The sequence below is a fragment of the Epinephelus lanceolatus genome, chromosome 14 (genome assembly GCF_041903045.1).
Source record: "Epinephelus lanceolatus isolate andai-2023 chromosome 14, ASM4190304v1, whole genome shotgun sequence".
NCBI classification, from domain to species: Eukaryota; Metazoa; Chordata; class Actinopteri; order Perciformes; family Serranidae; genus Epinephelus; species Epinephelus lanceolatus.
In genome coordinates, this window is record NC_135747.1 from 7,886,331 (window position 1) to 7,908,514 (window position 22,184).

The following is a 22,184-nucleotide window of genomic DNA, read 5'->3' on the forward strand; positions in this document are numbered from 1 at the left end:
TAACAGTGCATCATAGTGATCACGGTTTTTATTATTGTAGCACAGAAAACACTATTTTACCACTGAAATGTAGTGGTAGTCGATTACTGTAGATAATATAAGGTAAGCCTACTTCAAAATTGCACTTAAGAGCAATACTTGAGTAAATGCTCTCATTGGATGTATCTGTGCAGTGTAATTGTTCTACAGGTTGAGTGATTCAGAGTGTGTGTGTGTGTGTGTGTGTGTGTGTGTGTGTGTGTGTGTGTGTGTGTTCCCTCTCTCTCCTCCCACTCTGGCATTTTCCCACATTAATATGCAGTGTGTATATATTTTATCAACAGCAAAAAACATGTCAGGCTCGACAATGCTCTGAATAAATCCCTCCACGCCCCCCAGCAAGGAGAGCCACTCCACTGCAAATAACCAAACATTACGCCATCCTCCGGTAGGCTACGTTTTTTTCTCCTCCTTTTGGACTGACAGCGGTTACACGCTCTGCCCAGTCAGATTTTGTGCATCTGCTGGGACTGGTGGGAGGACGTCGACTCTGACTGCAGCGCATTGCAATGCAGAGAGGGAGAATGCGATGCCTGTGTGAGCTGCACGCCTGAAGCCCACAGCAGCAGCAGCAGCCTCCTGTGCGGACAGGGAGCAGGGAGGTGCTGGTGGAGTTATGCGCACACACCTCTGGCCGCTGCTACCAAAGAGGGCCGAGGTGTCTCTGCAGCGCCGCAGCAGCTTTTCAGAGGGATACCGTCTCGATACGTGACTTCGAGCCCAAAGCTGCCCTGGCTCGGGATCTGAGAGGGAGGGGGGGCCCTACCGCGGCACCCCGCCCGTCCCGCCTCATTTGGACTGCAGGGATAACGACCTAAACCGTGATATCCCCGCGCAGAAAGCACCGAGCAGGTGTTGGTGGCAGCGCTGTCATCATCCGTACACCGTTCTCTTCCATCCCGCACCTCTGCGCCAAAGGTAAGCTCTGCCACCCAGTGCGCCGTCAGGAATGGAGGGACGTGTAGGTGTTCATGGCTTCCAGCAGTGATGGTGATAATGATGATGATGATGATGATGCTTTAAGCAGCCGAATCTGTCATTAAACAACCGCAGCGTCGTCTTCTGCGTATCGTGTTCTTTTGTTGTTGTGGTTTTGCACTGAAGGAGATAATTGATCGATTTTGGTTTCATGCATGCGTCTTGTGAAAGGGGTGCATTAGAAGGAAAATGACGTAGGGAATTCCCACAGTAATCCAATAGCGAGCGATGACACCTGCACATTCCGCCAGTGCGGTCCCTGTATGGCCTGCTCAGTCATGTACGCAAAGCGGCCGTGCGCGGCCTCGGAGGCGCACAGATTGACTTGAAATGATTAAAGTTGGAGACAAACTGTTATGTAACGTGATTTTGCTGACGTGATCTTGCTGTAAGCGGGAGTTACCTTCACGTCTCTGTAGCTCCGAGATGTTGAGATGCCCGTAGTCCAGAAAGTGGCCTGTGTTTACATTTATTATCACTAAGCTCAGACATGTAAGACCTCTGGCATTTATCTGCAGTGAAATAATGACATGGTCATAATTGAGATTGGGTGCTGTAAGCTTTCATATGGGCCTGCAGTGTCTTTGCTAAATTCCCTTTGACATCTTACAGTGCAGAAACTGCTTATTTCCAAGTGTGATCAGTTTCTAAGGTAGGGTTTGGCTGAAATCTGAAAAACTGCACAGCTTTCTCAAAAACATGATCCATTAAGCAAATCTGTAATCTGAGACAAACTGGAACAAGCAGAAATACAGTTTTGTTAGAGTTTTGTCCCTGCAGATCATCACAAAACTCCCATATTTCCTCACTTGACAGAATTTGACAAGGGGACAACCTGTGAACATTTGGCTCTGACAACTGCCCAGACTGTGCACAAAACCTATAATATCATTTGTGTTTGATAACTGATGGGTAAATATGTGAAGTTTTTTGAGTTGTGGATGGGTAGATGGGTGAGAGAAAAGTTAGGGAATCCAAAATGCCCTCCTGTGTACTGCAGAGTCCATAATTACCTGCTACACCCCTAAATGAAAGGTAGTGGCAAAGGCGATGTAGAAATCCTCTTTGACCCCACCATTTAATATTTATAAGAAATGCTGTCTACACACTAAACATGCAGACAAAGAGCTGGCTGCACACCTTCACACAAGTACATATCTGTCTATCTGCCTTCAAAGCAGATTCGTACCTTCTAATGATAACAGTGACTATCCTTTGCCCTGTGTCACCAATATATCATGCCTCAGTACCCACACTAAAGTGATCAAAGTGGCAGATTAAAGCACTGTGAATAAGGGTCACTGTTAGAATCCATCATAAGCCCTCCTTACACGAAGACCAGCTGTCCTTTAGATGACCTGAGGTCGACTTTAGAGGAAGTGATGTTTGATGTGTTTGACTGCTGAGGGAAACGAAATGGGGCTGTCCTTTTATAGCGTATACTATTTGTCGAAGCCCATACAGACTAATGCTACCACGCAGGTGTTTTCACTAGGGATGGCAATCGAGAGAGAGAGCCAGTTCGAATTGTCCAGTCTATCGCAATCATATTCCTCTGAGCTTATCAATTCCTCTTATTGATGCTGGCATGTTTTTTCAGTTGTGCATTTTAAAACAATAAGGTCAAACTCATGCGTCTACACTGCTGGAAACTTTAAGTAAGAGAGCTGGCGTTGGATTGCAATGGTATGACATTTTCAAGGTACAATAACTGTCTCAGAAAATATCGTAGTTTCATGGTATTACAGAATTATTGATTATATCGGACAGAGTGACCCTTAAAGGAATAAAAACAGAGGGAATATTTTGGTTTGATAAACGTTTTAGTCCTATAATTTAAACTTGAAACTATTATTTTAATGGAAGTATGTGTAAAAAGTCTCCCTACTGAGAATAACTTCAATAAAGGTGACATTCTCCATCATAGATAAACAAATGTACAGGGTATAATGTCATTTTTTATATCACAGTATACCTTGAAACTGGCATACTGCTGCAATCCTATGGTAGAGAGAAAACAGTCTCAAGCATGGCTTTGTTTCATGAAGAAAGATGGCACTGCATGTCAAGTAAGGGTTGAAAAATCAGTAAAACATCTGTTTGCTCAACATAGGCTAAGAGTCCAGGATTGTCATGTTTTTGACTACGACATCCTTGGGCAAGAAACTGAACCCCACATTGCTCCTGATGGCTGTTCCGTCAGTGTGTGACTGCATGTGATTGGTTACTAAGTAGCAGGTCGCACCATGCACGGTAGCCTTGGTCACCAGTGTGTGAATGTGTGTGTGTGAATGGGTGATTGTGACCCGTACTGTAAAAGTGCTTTGAATGGTCGGATGACTAGAAAAACACTATACAGGTGCAGTCCACTCATCATTTACCATTTAAAAATGTTGCCATTTGCTATATATCATTGAAAAGGAAAACCCCATCTCCATCATCATTCTGTTTGTGTGTGTGTAAAATAGTCAGTAGCAATCAATAACAAAATAATAAGCTTATTCTATATTCAAGTAAATGAATATTTTCTTATTTTCTTTGGTATTTGTGTCATATACAGGTATGAAATCATGATTGTGGGCTAATATATATGTCGATGTCATCCAGTGTCAAGTCTCTTTTTGATCATGTGATGAGACGAGATAATACATGGTAGCTAGTTCAGATACAAAACTTGGCATGGGGGCCCATCATAAAAGCCTGCACTGGTGCTTGTTGTAACTACCTTACGTCACTATGTTACCGAGGGTATATATCCTGTTATAAAAACAGTAGCACCATGCACGCAGGGTTAGACGTTTTTTTCTTTGAATCACTAAACTTAAATAAAAAAATGCTGCTGTATTCTCTCATTTCATCAGCACAGTTTGCAGACTCAGAGATTATAGAACAGTTGTGTTGACACTGAAAACCTGTGCAGGCCTACTCTTTTTGCAAACAGAAAATCGATCAGGAATCAGTAAGGGCATCAACAAAGAATTGGACAATTGGAGTAGATAATGGCATTGTATTAATAAAATCTTTTCAATATCTATCCCAAGTTTTTACTTATTTTACCTGATCAGACTTCCCCTTGAGGATCTATGGGTGTGTGCAAACTGCTCTTCACTGACATCTTCCTTAATAGTTTTGTTACACCTGTCGGAGTAGGGGCAACTTGCTTCGTTATAATTCTTGTTACTACAAGGAGTTTGGCGACGTTACTTAATTTGCAGCAATGATCCACCCAACTTTATATCTGACTGGAGTTTTCATCAGAGGTTTTAAAAACACCTTTGTGGGTATACAGGGCCTTTAGATAGTCGTCTTTCACATCAGACATTTTGATTTGTTGTAGCAGGAATGGCACAGGTATTACTAATAAAATAGCTCTGTTCTATTAAAGTCTCAGTAAGTCATGACTGTGTGACAGTGGGCCAACATGCACAATACTAGGACCCTGAAACTGAAGTAGCTAAATGAAAGCCATCATTTGTCTGATTTACGCTTGTGATTTTCCCACTGTGACATGTCAAAATGTCTTCTGGTAAAAAAAGGCCTGTTGTTATGCTGTCGTGAAGGTTTGTGTCGATCACAGTGTCAGATTTTTTGTTTGGTTCCTGCGGCTGCAATCCAACATCAACTGAGTGAAGTTGACACACTCAAGTATTTGCAAAGTCCAGTCAGCGATGCTACTGTATATACAACATTATGTAACGATCGCAAGAGATCTTCAAACTTAATCTGTTCCCACATTCCATCGTAATGGTCCAGTGTGTAGGATTTAGGGGGATCTAATGGCAGATATGGAATATAATATTCATGAATATGTTTTAATTTTTGTATAATTACTTGAAGCCAAGAATCCTTGTGTTTTCATTAGCCTAGAATGAGCCCTTCATATTTGCATAGGGGGCGGGTCCTCTTCTGCAGAAGCTCTACAGTAGCCCAGAACGGACAAATACTGGCTCTGGAGAGGGTCTTTTGCTTTTCAGCATTACCTGAAGGCCACTGTAGGTTCTCTACATGCTTGGAAAGAGAGGGGTGAGGGGAGAGGTACTCAGTTGATTGAACCTCACCACTAGATGCCACTAAACCCTACACACTGCTCCTTTGATACCCCTTTCCCACAAGAAACAGCACCTGCAGGTATATGCCTTTCCCATTGCCAGTAAACCAGAGCCATGTACACAGCACTGCAGTAGACGAGTATGCCTGTCTTTCTTTTTTGTTTTGTCTTTTCCCACTGATGTGTTATGTACGTTGTCACAGACACACCGGAAAACGGGTTAGTAAACAGTAGAAAGCAGCATGGAGGCCAGTGGAAATGCTACAGTGGTTACTTCTCATCCATTACTTATTCAGTCTCTCTTTCAAACTCATTTGGAGTGATGTGTGAAGGACGCTTGGATGGAGGCACTGCACCATAAATGGGGCAGAAATTAGAGTGTCCACCCCATTGCCCTGTTTCCATTACTGCCGACTGCAACCAATTGGAGCTGGAACTGATAAATACCTGTGAGTCATTTGTCCCAGGAATGAATGCTGATCGTAACCTTTCCCATTAAAGACAGAAGCTAAATGTTAGTGGGTGTTAGAGGGTTTCATCCCGTTGGAAATAAACTTAAGGTGATATTAGAGTGACCACACCCAAAATGAGCTGGGTATTGGACCATAAAACTTTATTGATACCAATGAAAATGCACCTGTAGCAGCAATTGTTGAAAAATGTCGATTATCAAAAGCTGGCATTTAATATCAGATTCATCGTCTTGTTTGCTTACCCTTCAATAAAAGTATTTCAGATAACATTTTACAGTTTTAAGGTTCGGTAAGTTCCCACCTGGCTGCTTGCATTTGACAATATGTAATTTTTGTTGAAAATGTACTTGTCTTTTCAACTGAAAAAGACTTTGTGGAAAAACATGTATATTTCTCAAAGTATGGTACCAGAATTTTTTTTTTATTGAAACTTAAACTGAGGCACTTTATTGGCACTACTGTATCAAACAATACCCAGCCCCTTATGTACCCTTCCCAGCTGGCTACCAACGTTGTTAGATGTTGATATTTGGTTGAGTTTAGTTTGTGACGTCTTGCCAACGTCATTTTGATGATGTTGATATTTTGTCGGTTTTAACTTGTGTTGTAAAATAACCACAATCTAACATCTTCCAAATATATCATGCCAACATCATCTTGACGTAGAATACCAGCATTTAGATGTTAAGTATATGGAGAACAAAACCCAGCGTCTACAGAATGCCACAATGTTATTGTCCATGCAACGTAAAGTTCTAAAGTTTTTAGACATTTGAAATATTGTAAACCAGATTTTAATTCCAACTAAAAATTAACATCTGTTTATCAGAGTCCAACGTCTTTCTGACATCATTTTGACGTCTGGTGCCAGGGCGCTAATTCACCAGCATGCGTTCTGTTTGTAGAGAGAGTTGTGGAGTGTGAGTTAAGGTGAAATATAATGGTTTAGTGCAGTGATGTGGTGAGAAAGAGACTGATGATTGAATTAAAAACGTACACTGACTTCACAAGCTGTAAAGCATTGAATGAGTAAGGAGTTAAAATGGGAGAGGGACACAGAGGTTGTGTCACCCTGCAGTGATGTCAATGTCTGCTTCATGGACGGGTCTTTATTAATCCATCGTTAACCCTTTAGCACACAGTTTTCCCCTTTTATTTCCCCTCAAGTAGTTTTAAGGTTGTTAAAGCCATCTTTTCCCACACTGTCTTACAGTATTGTATGTCTTCATGTTCTGGCACAGCTTCAAGTTTGCTTTTTGGGGTGCATTTTTGCCTAAACTGCAAAACTGACAGCGATGAGGCAGATAGGAAATTAGGGGAGAGAGAGAGGGGGATATGACATGCAGCGAAGGTCCATGGCTGGAATCCAAGCAGCAGCATTGCTGTTGTGCACCATGCACTCTAACAATTCAGCTATAAAGGTGCTCCAAATGGAATTACCCTACATATATTGCGCATCATTTGATATACATTAACTCAAAATTCAACCTGTGATATCTGGTATTTTTGGAGTCTCTGCTTGAATATGAAATATAGTCATGTCAGTTTGTACAATGTGCACTTGCTGTACAACTAGAATTTTGTTTTGGGTTGAAGAAGAGAGATTTGTCTGTTGAGCAGCTGAAGTGCCTCCAGCACATCCATCTGTATGCTTTTGTACATGTCTGTATGCAGTTTTTATGTCTCTCATAAATCCATACACAACCCACTTTCCCATTTATAGAAAGGTCAGCGTTCTAAACTTGGAGAGGGTGATATCAATCAGTCTTCAGGCGTAAATGCCATTTCTGACTCGCTGTGGCCTGTCATGAAGGGATACCTCCCGAGGAGTGACTCATCCCAGACATGTTCTCCCAGGGGGATGTGTTTAGAGAACTACCCTGAGTGGGACAGTGCTGCACTTTTTCTGGGAAGTGGAAGCACTCTGGCACCAACCTTGTAGCCTGTGTTCTCTCAGAATGACTCACAAAGCCGCGTCCTCCAGCGAGACCTCGCTGCGGTGAGTTGTAGTCAGGTGGACCGCTCAGTCTTCATCCACCTTTAGGGTGAAGTTAGAGCTCTGTGAGGAGGTAGTTTGTGAAGAGAATGTATTTTCATCTTCTGAGTCAGAAACACTGTTTGTATAAGCGTGGATAAGAATGTGTGTGTGTGGTTTTGTTGAGGGGCGGTGCATGTGTTTTAGTGTGTGATGCCTCTTTGTGCTGGTTTTGTGTTTTGTTCTTAACATTATGTGTCAGTGAGGCACAATAAGACCTCAGTGCCACTGTGTGCGTCTGTGCCAGCTCCCCAAGGTGCCCGTTCTGTCAGGCTGTACAGTGCAGCAGTCACCTCCACAGGGGCACAGAGGGGTCCCTCTGCTGACACCAATACACACACACACACACACACACACACATAGCCAGAGAGGAACAGAGGGAAAGCGGGAGAGGAGGAGGAATCCCTTTACTGACATCACAGTACCAACAGCTCACAACACATATTCAGTTTGCAAAAACACAGGTTTAAACTGATAATTATAATGTATTACTGATACATCTCTTGATTATTTACATTCATTGTTTCCATGTAATGCCAGAAATGAGTGAAATATGCCCACCACAAGTCTCTAGTTATGTAAATGTGAACAAATAACTTGGTTTGTTAAACTGACAGAATCCCAAAATCATCCAAACACATTCAAACCAAAAATTAAATCAGTAGTTTCTAACATTTTTGTGTTGTAAACCCTTAAAACAAAGTGAAATCTTCGGTGTACCTTTTTCATTAAAGATGTAAATGATGTAAACATTTTCCTAAATCAGCTGGGCATTGTAGGTTTTAGCAAGCATTACTTAGAGGAGGAGGAAATAGTGCATTTAGTGGATTGACCAACTGAAAGTATGTGTGTATTCATGGTAGGAACATGTCACCCAGGGCAATACTGTGGCTCATAGATGTGCTGTTAACAGTTTAACCAACTCAGTTGTCAGAAGAAAATGTTGGCATTGTACGTTTCATCAAACCATGGATACATTTGTAAGTTTATATGTATCATTTCAACATTTTTAAAGTAACATACTTATGATAACATGTATATATGAGCTGAGTTTTCCTTTAGGAGGTGAAGGGGAGGCTGGATGGTGTGACACCTTGGTGAGACAGCTGCCAAGCTGCAGATCACTGTTTGAGAACAACAAATAACAAAACTGGTTGTTTTTTATTGAGACATCACAGCATTTCCAGCCATGACTGCGCTACCAAAAGCAGGTACTCTAAAGGGACATTTTGGATTTTTTGAAGTGGGGTTGTATGAGGTACTTATCCATAGTCAGTGTATTACCTGCAGTAGATGTCAGTCGGCACGTCCCCCAGTTTAGAGAAGCAGCCCTGGAGAAGCTAAGCAAGGTAGTGCTGTGGATGGGTCAGCAACAAAACGTATTTCAGCTACTTAAAAAAGTCCCACCTAAAAATATCAATATCACTTTAAGTGTAGGCCTACGCTATATTGAGAGGGGCATGCTGTCTGACATCAACTGATTGTAACTTACTGTCTATGATACATGTAAGTACCCCATACAACCCCACTTCAAAAAATCTGAACTATCCCTTGAAGCCAAAACATGACCTAACCATAACCAATCAGTTTTTGTGCCCAAACCTAACTACACTTTATCCACAGTGTTGTTGAAATGTAAAGTTTCAATGTATGTGCTGCAAGATAACGCACAAATGTTACATATCAGAGGTTTGCAGAAATGAACAATGCCAACCTTTATTCTGGCTTTTTGGTTGAGTTTTCCTTTAAATGATTATCCAAAGTTATTAACTGTGCAGTTCTGTTATTTAATTGTCTGTCAATAAACTCTAGATTAATCGTGTGTGTGTGTGTGTGTGTGTGTGTGTGTGTGTGTGTGTGTGTGTGTGTGTGTGTGTGTGCATGCGTGCGTGCGTGTGTGCGTGTCATTGTGGAGATTCAGCACGTCTTCTTCTGGCAGTAGGTGTGTAAGGGGAGGTGTGCAGCCGTATTGCTACGACGGTGCCTGTCAGTCATGACTGTCACATGGGACACTAAACAAGACAGACTTTTTCAGCCTCTACATTCATAAAACAGAGAGCTGTCACAATGAATGACATTATTATAATTCCCAAATACCTAGAAATCCTCTAATGTCATCCTGTTGTAGAAACAGTTTCTTGACAAGATATAAGAAAACAATAATCCAGCACATTCTACCATGCTCCATCAGATCCTCTGCTGCAGATGTGTTTCTTTTTAGTATTCACTGCACAGCAATGCAGAGTACAAAGTATTTGGTGCCTATTAACAGAACAGTACTCAAATAACTGTCTTTGCAAGACAGGTGTCAAATTTAACATTGTCCCAGAGAATGGTTAGAATTAGAAACGCAATTTGATTTTGGGATACTCATATAACACCTTGTTTATCTACGTCTATTTCCTGAGAATCAATCACTAATCCCGTATCGAGTCAAAGCTGTGCAGAGCAGTCAAACTGGGGTTTTAAAGGGAAATGACAGTCTTTTAGAAGAAAAAGCACTGGGCTGAGTCCAGATTGTTCAGTGCTCCCTCCTGAGGTCATGTTTTGGTCTGTGCTGCTCTTAGCTGGTAGACAGACTCCTCATCCCCTCTGCTTTGAGTGGGACGAGTGCAGCCACGGCATCTCCCACTCCACGTCACAGTTAGACAATGCCTGGCAAACATGAGGGGGGGCACTTGCACCGCAGGAACACTTACATAACAACTCAGCAGTTACATATACACTTTTTTTTAGTTTCTTCTTCAACAGAGTAAGCTTCTGCTTGTTTATGGAAATAAATGACCCCTCCCTTCTGGTGCTTCATGACTGTGTGTGAGGCCATGAGCACACGTGAGCGGGATTTACGTATTCCTACATCTGTGATGAAGGTTTTATTCTGTCATAAATCCCTGTATGCCATGTTCGTGTGTGTGTGTGTGTGTGTGTGTGTGTGTGTGTGTGTGTGTGTGTGTGTGCGCGCGCGCGTGCGCGCGCGTGCAATAGAGCCGCACTCTGGTAATCTTGTTGAGTCAGGGACGTCCAGGCTTTCCCCCATGTCAAATGCAGCAGATCTTGTTTCAATATAAGGCCTGGGTTATCCGGAAACAGAGCCAATCCACATGCATCAGCACAGAGGCCACTTCATCATTTCTGTTCAGTCAGTTCAAAATGCAAAGTGAATTGATTCAGAAGCTCAAGAGCAATATACACAGTATATTAGACAATTTGTCATACAAGTCACTGCATCTGAATGGCTTTTGAAATTATTTCCAATCTTTGCATGATAAAGAATTTGCAACATCAAACTCACACGCAGTCTGTTAGCTCTCTACATGGAAAGTGCAAATGGATGATACAACTGACACAAGCAGAGGAGACTCTTTGAGTCATAACTCAGTCAAATCTCAAAACACAGATTCAGTGTTACTTATTCTTTATAGTGATAACATAATCTCCAATCATTTATCTTGAATTAATATTATTAAGTCTTCTTAGAAATCTGAGAAGAAAGATGCTCCCAGTGTCCAAAATGAACCTTCTGACTCACCAGCAAAGGGGACTGGTTGATAAAAAACAAATCCACCAGCCAAGCATATTTTTACCAGACGAAATAATAAATTGCCCCCTTGTGTCACATATACATTTGTTTCAGTACATTTCTTTAAGATGATAATAATTTAATAATGATAATGATTTGATAATACTTTTGTTGAATACAAATTTAAAGTGGCCAGAATAAACTGTGAAGCTGAATTATTTCAATATCAACAGTTAATCAAGTCAAGCCAGAATATTAAGAAGTACCGTAAATGTATCTTAAATCTCTTCATCAAACTCCTCGCTCTCTACCGCAGTTACCCACTTCTTTGCACAGTCCATTAAGTCTGGACTCCTGCTCCTGGTTTTTATTTTAATGGTTGGCTTACTCCGCTTTTTACCAGTAGACAGATGGCGAGTAATAGTTTAGCAGAGTAGCTGAGGTCTAATACGGTGCGGTACCACAAAACTAGAAGCTCTTGAGATGATCATTTTCGTGGTATGACACACACGACAGAGTGTGTGTGTTTTAAACTCTGGCACAGTCAACAGAGGACAAAAGCAGCTACCCAGCCTGTTGTCTGAACTCTTCAAATACTGCCGCTTAGAGCAACACATTCTCACTCCGACCCCATCACATATTGACGTTTGGTCATGGACTGTCCATGTCCAGATACAACATGCAATACTCTGGGTGCATTGGTTGTTAACGTTCTGGGACGCCATGTCAACTTCTGCCTGCTACATACATTGTCTGTTTTCAAAATATACTTCTGTTTTCACAGGAAATGTACAGTTTGCATACTGTTTCTTTCAAAATAAATGCACTGTGTAGGTACAACACTGGGAATTGCCTTTCTTTTACTTCAACAACAAATAAACATGGTTACATTTTGCCAACACACACAGGGTTGGGTGTAGGAAAAAAGAACAGGGTTTGGCTTTACAGTCTTATGGAAAGCAAGCACCAGCCTCCTGGGTGAAAGTCGAGGGTTGTTAGACCCATCCACCCCTCTCTCCAAACCTACTTGGGCTTTCGCTGCCTTAACTTTTGTTCTTGTCCCACCACGTTTCCCTCAGACGCCACCTCCGGCACACCCTCAGTTTTTTTTTTTGTTTGTTTTTTTTTCCAGTGGTAGATTGTCATCACTGGTGCTTTGCTGTAATTTGCTGGGTACAATAAAGCGATCCATTGTCCCACATGTTTTTTCTCCATTTAAATGTTATCAGTCCTCATGCTGGCTGCCAATCAGGGCTCTTAAAGTGTCACACACTTATAATTCCCACATAACAATGCCGACAAACAGGTCCCCTTTCAAGGTTTTTTAAATTAAATTAAATTACATTTTTTTAGCTAGAGTTTGCCATTTTATTAGAAAATGGGTGCACACCACATACAAATACAGTCAATTAAAAATTAATTTATAACTTTTTGTATAGGCCCAGTTGAATATTGCAGTAATAATGTGTGGTTATCACAAAATCCCATGGCACACCTAGATTGACATCATGGCACACCATTTGAGAGCCACAGATTTAGAGGCACCTTTCATTTCGGTATGATAGGCACTAGGCACGTCAGTTTTAGAGGCAGTGGGCAACAACCAAAATTGTCAAATAACGCTGGTTTGTCAGTGGATGTTGGTGTAAGACACAATTTGTGATGCCACAGACAAGCTACGTATACGGCAGGCAGGTGGGGAGATGAATGGGTCAGGAAAACTCTGGACTGTCACGTGGGAGCTGACTTTTCAGTTCCCGTGTAAATTTTAAGTCAAACCATGATGTTTTTTTGTGAACCTGACCACATGCTTTTGTTGTCTTACCTACGTTGTAAGTTTACTTTAAAAAAGACGGTATGCCTGTAACAAGCAAAAATTTGACATTTCCTGTGGGGAAATGGGAATGTATTTTGAAAAGACACAATGCATGTAACAAGTGGAAATTGACATGCTGTCTGTGAATGTCCAAAACAGAGGCAGGAGGGTACCTAGCACATCATATTTTGACGTGTAGGTCCACTGACAAAGCCTCAGTATATGACGAGTTGGGATGAGAAAATGTTGGCATGCCCTTAAATGACACCAAAACACAGAAGAGACTCTCTAACTTTTAGTCTGTTATTTTATTGCATGACTATACTTATAGGAACATTTACCCGCCAGTAGGGTAAATGGCCTTCCAAGATTTTTACCCAAACAGAAAATCTACCTGCATTTGGCCCTTGGCGGGTGTTACACTCCTTGTAACTCCAGAACTTGCCTGAAAATCATTTTATTTTTAAGTTTTCTTCAGTATCAAAGTATCAAGTGACAGTTATTTGTACATCTATTTGTACACTGCAAAAAGGAACTACTAAGCATGTTTTTAATGGTGCCAGCTTGCCAAAATATAAACAAATGTAGGCTTTAAAAGTCCCTAGACCCAGCAACAGTTGTCAAACAGCAAACAGTCTGATTATTTTTCTTGTACGTTTTGGACAGAGCCAGGCTAGCTCTTTTCCCCTCTTTCCACTCTTTATGACAAGCTAAGCTAAGCTAACTGGGTGCTGGTTTTAGCTTCATATTTTCCATACTGATATTGATCTTGTCATCTAGCTCTTGGCAAGAAAGTGAATAATATTTTAATAATAATATTTCCCACAATGTTGAACTGTTCCTTTAATATCAAAATATAAGCGGGAGTGTAAGCTTTCAATGACAGTTCTGTTCAGTCATTTCAACTGGAGTGACATCTAGCCCGGGTTTTTAGTTTTGCTCACATGAAGGATAATAATTTATCAATCCAAATGTTTTTATTAAATACAGTGATGCATACAGTGCAGACTACACACAGGCCTGCAGACGAAGCAGTGATTTCAAAGCATCACTGAACAGCTCAGCTTTTGAGACGTATACGCACTTAAAATGCCAAAGATATCAGGGCTTAGCTCAGACTTCAGCCCACATGGTTTTCCAGTGACTGCACCAGGCACATATTAGCTGAATATTACCAAACCTATTCTCCGTCAGGAAAAAAATAAAAAAAACCTCTGCTTCTCAGCCCGTCTAAAACCAGCTGCCTCTAGGTAGATTCTGAAGTCACATGCCATCCTCCCTTAAAAAACAAAATGGCTCTGGTTGAGACTCTGATGGCACTCCCCAGACAGTTCCCAAACTGGCATTTGCTGATTGAAGAGCTTCCTGGGAGGCAGATACAGCTGCCAGTCTCCTTTCTCTGTTCTTATTACTAAGGCAGCTTCTATAGACAGAAACCATAGAAACCCACTTGCAGAGATGTGTGTGTGCGTGTGTGTGTGGGTGTGTGTGTGTGTGTGTGCGCGCGCGCGCGTGCGTGTGTGTGTGCATGAGCGGGGGAATCTGTGTGTGTGTGTGTGTGTGTGTGTGTGTGTGTGTGTGTGTGTGTGTGTGTGTGTGTATTAGGATGATTTAAAGATTTCTTTTTCCAGTGGTCACGTAGAGATAATGGATTTCAAATGAGATCATTTCAGTCTACTCTTCCCCACTGTGGGAAGGTCTGTTTGTACCACCAACATATTCACTTTAATTAAGTGTTTCATTAATCATTCAATAAAGTAAATCGAGTATTGTGTTTCATCCTTACCAGTCTGACACTAGTATGCAATAAATTCATTAAACATATATATCTAAATGAGCAATAAAAATAAAAGGAATTGTGCACAGTTGAAGCCATCCTCACATCCATTTCTTCTTTCATTAGATGGGTTGTCATAGAAGATGGTGTGAAATGTTTTGTTATTTGTGTTGGTGACAAATTCTTTGACTGCAGACAACTCCCCTGGTGACTAATGCTTGTTTAGTCATTTGTTGATTGCAACTTACTGCATTTTATTGTGTGAGAGCAGTTTTGTAGCTTACTGTTTTCTCTTTCTCTCTCCTCTTTCCCCATCTTTAGGGTCCCATTTTCATTGGACAGCATGAAATGTGAGTGGCGAAGATTGTGACTGTTGTTGGATATCTTCTACTTCAACAGTTCTGATATGATGCAAGGATCAGAAGGGCCGATAAGAGGAGCCTCTATGGAGAAGGAATCAACACATTATTTCTAAAGTTTCCTCATGTTTCCAGGCATGATGGCCTCTTCAAACCAGCTCTCACAGTTTAGGATTTAGGGTTTAAGATTAGTCTGCGGGGATGAATCAGTAAAATGTGTCTTAACATTGCCAACCAGCCCAATCGATAAGAAGGTCCTACCCATCTCTGCCTCTTTTCGGGCTGTTTCCAACAGTTTTTACTTCTTGTTGCTGTCTCCTTACCAATCGCCAAACATGCGTCCTTCCCTCGCCACAGCAGTCCTACCGCCCAGGACCCGCTCCCACAATCCACCCAACCTCTCAGTGGGGGGCCGCGAACACCTGTCAGCTCCACGAAGGCGTAGCCCCCACCTCCGGCACACCCTTAGCCCTGAGAACTTGCGAACTCTGGCAGAGAGGGGCGGGGCTGCCGTTGATACAGTCTCCGTTATCAGCAGTCCTATTGGGCTTCCCCGGGCTAACAGTGACACAGATCTGGTGACCTCCCAGAGCCGGTCTTCGCTAACAGCGTCCACTCTGGAGTACACGCTAAATCGCGGCCAGAACCTTGTCATATCCTGGGACATCAAGGAGGAAGTGGATGCCACTGACTGGATCGGGCTGTACCACATTGGTGAGATGATGATTTTTACATTTGTAGTTGCTTGTAGAGCTGCTCTAACTCTCCTGGGTCAGATCCAGAGGCAGAAGGACAAATCTCCAGTCACTCAAAGCAAGTCCGAGCCAAGACTCAAGTCCTTGAGGACTGGTTCAAATTGCAAATCAAGATGAAATCCTTTAGGTTTGAATGCTGACCTGAAAAATGACACAGCATTTGAACAGCTTTCTCTCAAAGCTGTGTTGATGGTGTTTACTGCATAAGTGAAATCAATGCAAAGTTCACATAACAAATATACAAGGTTTGCAGCTATGCAAGGCTTTCTTGTTGCTGTCCTATTCTTTTTTTAATGATCTGGGATTTGAATAGATCAGAACTTGAATGTTTCTGCTTTTAGGTCTGTAGTCAAGACTTTACATACAGTACCAGAGCAGTTGTTATCAACAGCAATCCATAAGAATTCTACTCTACCTTGGCTTGGAAATGGCATCTAAAGCATTATATTGATATTGTCTGTGGAGTGGCTGACTGGGGTAGTGGTTCCCATTTGTCAAAAATGGGGCTGGAGGGTGTGATTTTCCAGGGTATCATACTGCTCAGCCTCCCTGGTAAAGTTTATTCTAGGGTGCTGGAAAAGAGGTGCCAATTGATTATCGGACCTCAGATTCATAAGGAGAAATGCTGATTCGGTCCTGGCCATGAAACAGTGAACCAGCTCTTTACCCTTGCAGGGCTGCTGGAGTGCTGGTGGGAGTTTGTCCATCTAATCTAGATGTGTTTTTGGAGAAGACTGACACTTGTGTCTGCCAGGGAGTCCTGTGGGGGATACTGCGGGGATATGGGGTACGGGGTTGTTGCTACAAGCTATTCAATCCTTGTATAACCAAAGTGAGAGCTGTGTCTGTATTATCAGGACAAAGTCAAACACATTTTGATTGACTGTTGGCCTCCTGGCGCCCCCTGTTTGAGTTTTTCCAGGCACGTCCAACTAGTATGAGACCCTGGGGTAGACCCAGAACACACTGGAGGGATTATAAACCTTATCTGGCCTGAGAATGCCTCATTGCTGGAAAGAGGGGTGTCTGCAATACCTTGCTCAGCCTGCTGCCCCCATGACCTGACCCCAGAAATGGGGGATGATGAAAATGGATAGATGGATAGATGGATGAATATTTGATTCTTAAAGTCATTACAGCTACTGTGTTTGCATTGCAATTGATCCATCTCCATGACAATCAGCAAACTTCAACTAGTTGGGATCATCTTGTCAAACTACAGTTTTTAATACTAAGAATTCACTTTTATTCTTTAAAATTAGCTGTTTTTTAAAATTATTTTCAGGTTTTATTAAAAAAAATTGCGTCATTGACCTCTTTCACAACAGACAGATTGCCTTGTGATGGTATCAAAAGCACAGGAATTACTAATAATTTTAGACAAGAGTCACAACCAAAAAATTCACCATGTTCTTTTCTGATTGTCAAATACCGTCATCGAATCAGGGCCTTAAGTCAACTTTTAGAGCAGTCAAGTCCAAATAAGTGTCAAGTGCGAACTTTTACGTCTGACTTGAGTCCAAGTCTTAAGTCTACGAGTCTGAATGCAAGTGACTTGAAATTTTAAGAGGGGTGATTGCTTGATTTTCTCAGTCTGCCTCTACACAGTTTTTTGTGCTTTCCCCCAAAATATTTTTGTTGAGCTATTTGGGAAACTTGCAGGCATCCAGGACTTGAGCTGACTTGACCCTACCTGTCCTCAAAGCTTTTCAGCTGATCCAGGTTTCTTACTTATTGGGAGCTGAGAATAGCCAGGTAGAGTCTTGTGTAGGAGCTTCCAACTCCGAGTCAATACTGCAACAGGAGCTGTTGAGACTTTACACAGGACTGGAGGCTGAGTCAACATGTAACAGCTCTACCTCGGTGTACAATAACATACACACCATCACAAAGCTTGCACGTCTCCGAGGCGAATGGGGTGGTCTCCAATAATGTATGCTAATCCTGCTTAGAGACAGGAATTTGACAGGGGGGAATACATTGACCTCTGTGCTGAGGAAGGCTATCAGGCTCAAACTGTCAGACAGATCCGGCCATCGAGGTGAAAAGTAATACAGAAGCAATAGTGATAATCAGCAATTTTGTTATAAAGAATCTATGACTTATACCCTGTTTATTCACATTCCACTAGCTTCTGTAACTCAGTGTCCAATTCAGCATTTCTTTCATCGTCTTTCTGGAAAAATTAAGTGTGTTTCTGTATGTGTGTTCTCCACATACAGACTTTGCTGATAAAGGGTGAAACCTTTGCAATTTTAAAGGACAGTTCACCCCAAAAACAACAATTCATGTTTTTCCTCTTACCTGTAGTGCTATTAATCAGTCTAGATTGTTTTGGTGTGAGTTGCCGAGTGTTGGAGATATCGGCTGTAGAGATATCTGCCTTCTCTCCAATATAATGGAACTAGATGGCACTCGACCAAAAGTCTCTGTTTTAGTGACCTAAAACTTTGTTTACGTGTAGACAAGAGGCCAAAACAGAGATAAAAATATCTGTTTGGTAAGATATCTGTATACATGTAGACAGGGCCTAAGAGTCAGGATATCTTTGCCAGTGTTGCTTTGATACTGATCATACATTTTAACCTGTCTCTTGAAAATTTATACCTGCTGTTAGTCACTGGAGTAAGCCTTTAAATTAACCCAATGAATAGATTGTTTTATAGAACTGACCTTCCTTATCGCGACATATGAAGTGAACCATACGTCATACTGTTAGACATACAGTTATGTGAAGAGACTGGATTTGTAGTTACAGTCAGGTCCATAATTATTTGGACAATGATACAGTTGTCGTCATTTTGGCTCTGTACACCACCACAATGGGTTTTAAATGAAACAATGAATACCTGCTTAAAGTGCAGACTCTCAGCTTTCATTTAAGGCTTTTTTCAAAAATGTAGTATGAACCATGTAGGAATGACAACCATTTCTTCACACAGTCCCCCGACTTTAAGGGCTCATAAGTATTTGGACAAACTAACATAATCAACAATTAAACAGTCAGTTTTAATACTTGGTTGCAAATCCTTTACAGTCAATGACTGCCTGAAGTGTTGGACACATAGGCATCATCAGATGCTGGGTTTCTTCCCTGGTGATGCTCTGCCAGCCCTTTACTGCAGCCGTCTGCACTTCCTGCTTGTGTTTTGGGTGTTTTGCCCTCAGTTTTGGCTTCAGCAAGAGAAACGCATGCTCAGTTGGATTCAGGTCAGATGATATGACTTGGCCATTGCAGAACATTCCACTTCTTTGCCTTAAAAATGTCTTTGGTTGCTTTTGCAATATGCTTCAGGTCATTGTCCATCTGTACTGTGAAGCATCGTCCAATGAGTTTTGAAGCATTTGGTTGAATCTGAGCAGATAATGGTGCCCCAAACACTTCAGCTTTCATCCTGCTGCTCTTGTCAGCAGTCACATCATCAATAAATACAAGAGAACCAGTTCCACTGGCAGCCATACATGGCCATGACATAACAGTACCTCCACCATGCTTCACTGATGAGGTGGAGTGCTTTGGATCATGAGCAGTTCCTTCCCTTCTTTCTTCTCTTGTCTTCCCATCATTCTGGTAGTTGATCTTTGATTTATCTGTCCATAGTATGCTGTTCCACAACTGTACAGGCTTTTTAGATGGTTTTTGACAAACTCTAATCTGGCCTTCCATTTTTAAGGCTAACCAATGGTTTGCATCTTGTGATAAACCCTCTGTATTTATTCTAGTGAAGTCCTGTCTTGCTTACAAGAGCAGCAGGATGAAAGCTGAAGTGTTTGGGGCACCATTATCTGCTCAGATTCAATTAAATGTTTCAAAACTCATTGGACGATGCTTCACAGTGCAGATGGACATTGACCTGAAGCATATTGCAAAAGCAACCAAAGACATTTTTAAGGCAAAGAAGTGGAATGTTCTGCAATGGCCAAGTCATATCATCTGACCTGAATCCAACTGAGCGTGCGTTTCTCTTGCTGAAGCCAAAACTGAGGGCAAAACACCCAAAACACAAGCAGGAAGTGCAGACGGCTGCAGTAAAGGGCTGGCAGAGCATCACCAGGGAAGAAACCCAGCATCTGATGATGCCTATGTGTCCAACACTTGAGGCAGTCATTGACTGTAAAGGATTTGCAACCAAGTATTAAAACTGACTGTTTAATTGATGATTATGTTAGTTTGTCCAAATACTTATGAGCCCTTAAAGTCGGGGGACTGTGTGAAGAAATGGTTGTAATTCCTACATGGTTCATACTACATTTTTGAAAAAAGCCTTAAATGAAAGCTGAGAGTCTGCACTTTAAGCAGGTATTCATTGTTTCATTTAAAACCCATTGTGGTGGTGTACAGAGCCAAAATGATGACAACTGTATCATTGTCCAAATAATTATGGACTTGACTGTATATGTGCTACTACAAATGTGACTTTGAATGAGGCTCTCTTACTTCTGGAACAGAAAGCAAACCTTTTGGTTTGACTTGAGCTCACTATAGTGCCATTTTATTTTATCTCATAATGATTAAAACCTGCTAAATATCTAAAGCTTCCACTGGTTTCCAGATACACACTGAAAACAGCTCCCGGAGACATCCTGCTGCCCTGAAGAATATAGTAAGGGATTTAAAAAATGTATTGCCATTTTTGCTAGTATGATTTTTTTAACTACAGAAGCAGTGTTGTTCCAGTCTGACAAACTGATCACTGTAATCGTTGCCTGGCACATAAATTTGCCTTTACCCAGTTCTGATGGGTGCATAACTGTTACGGTACATTATACAGTAAGGCAAAAAAAGTTGTCTCTTTACACAAGATAATTATTAGTATAATGCAGTGACGTTCAGAGGAAAATTACAGCCTGTGAGCTGTTCAGTATGATGTATTGTGTTAGTAATGGATAATGGATTTCTGAAAGCAATGGGTGTCTTTGACTTGTGAGAGGTCAGACAAACTTGCAGTACAACACACAGCAAGAGATTGTTGACAGCATGTGCTTATTTTATTAAAGAATGGATCATAATCATTTTAACTTGTTTACCAAACCATTAGTTACATCTCTGAGGACCTCCTGGACTTCATCCATCTTGATTAGTTGGTTAGATATTCTAAATGCTTCCTTGTAGGTGAGAATGCTGTATCGGAGAAAGATAGTGTAAACTGCTGGTGCCTGGCAGGGCGTCAGGTCACTTCATATTGATCATAAGGCCGCCAGGACTTCATTACCTTCTGCAGGGTCTTATACCCCAGTGGGGCTACCGCTTTCCTCGACTAAGCAGACATTCAATGATAAACAACTTGCCCTAGTCTCCTCCACTCCCCTTCAAACACACACACACACACACACACACACACACACACACACACACACACAGGCATGCTCATGCACACACATATACAGCACAGACTCCTGTCTCACTCTCTCCACCAGTCAGCTGAGTTTGGTACTTCATTAATCTGTGTACGAAAGTGCTACGTACAGCGGAATTCCCCCTCCCTGTTTTTAACTCAGAGGAAGTTTGGTGTTTGTCCTTCTGCTTAGAGGTTGTAGGGAGGCTATTTTGGGAATGGATTTCACTGATTAAAGGCAAACTTGTGTTTTGGACAAGAGAGTCCACAGACTAAACATACTGAAAGATGGAGCAGATGCAGCTTCGCTGCAGTTTTTCTTAGCGAGAAGCAGGATCTAGAGCCTGAACACTGTCATCTGTTGTTTGTTATGTTTAACAGTTGGCTTGAAATCAGGGGTAATGTAAACACAGCAAGAACACAATTTGTCGAAGCCCAGAGTTTACATACCCTCACATAACTAACAGTTCTCCTCTTCTTTAGATGAAACCAGTCCGTCCAACGTGTGGGACTGTAAGAACCGAGGAGTGAATGGCACCCAGAAGGGTCAGATTGTTTGGAGACTGGAGCCCGGGCCCTACTTTATGGAGCGTAAGTTACCATAGGCAGTCGTACCTGAGAATAGTTTCATTCCATTTTTCACTTTGAAAATGTTCTGTAAAATATTTAATAATCAAAAGTGTTAATGTTCTCCTACAACAATAGCTTGAAATGGCTTAAAGTTTTACTTACCCTGATCATAGGATGTAATGAAATGTAATGATTCTTAAATCAATGCAGTGTATTTAGATATGTTACATATTATATATACAGTACAGGCCAAAAGTTTGGACACACCTTCTCATTCAATGCGTTTTCTTTATTTTCATGACTATTTACATTGTAGATTCTCACTGAAGGCATCAAAACTATGAATGAACACATGTGGAGTTATGTACTTAACAAAAAAAGGTGAAATAACTGAAAACATGTTTTATATTCTAGTTTCTTCAAAATAGCCACCCTTTGCTCTGATTACTGCTTTGCACACTCTTGGCATTCTCTCCAT

The 22,184-nt window shown here is 41.5% G+C and overlaps 1 protein-coding gene across 3 annotated transcripts in view; it reads left to right on the plus strand.

The window, feature by feature from the left end:
• Positions 1 to 325: 325 nt before the first annotated feature.
• hecw2a (HECT, C2 and WW domain containing E3 ubiquitin protein ligase 2a) overlaps positions 326 to 22,184 on the plus strand; it is a 62,506-nt gene continuing 40,647 nt past the window's right edge. For 2 of the 3 annotated variants that reach the window (XM_033617766.2, XM_033617768.2), the window contains exons 1-3: positions 326 to 957; positions 15,008 to 15,759; positions 21,620 to 21,727. In XM_033617766.2, coding sequence (XP_033473657.1) covers positions 15,381 to 15,759; positions 21,620 to 21,727 — 487 coding nt within the window. In that variant the 5' untranslated portion in view covers positions 326 to 957; positions 15,008 to 15,380. The remainder of the gene's footprint in view (positions 958 to 15,007; positions 15,760 to 21,619; positions 21,728 to 22,184) is intronic. The other variant, XM_033617767.2, reaches the window with a different exon arrangement.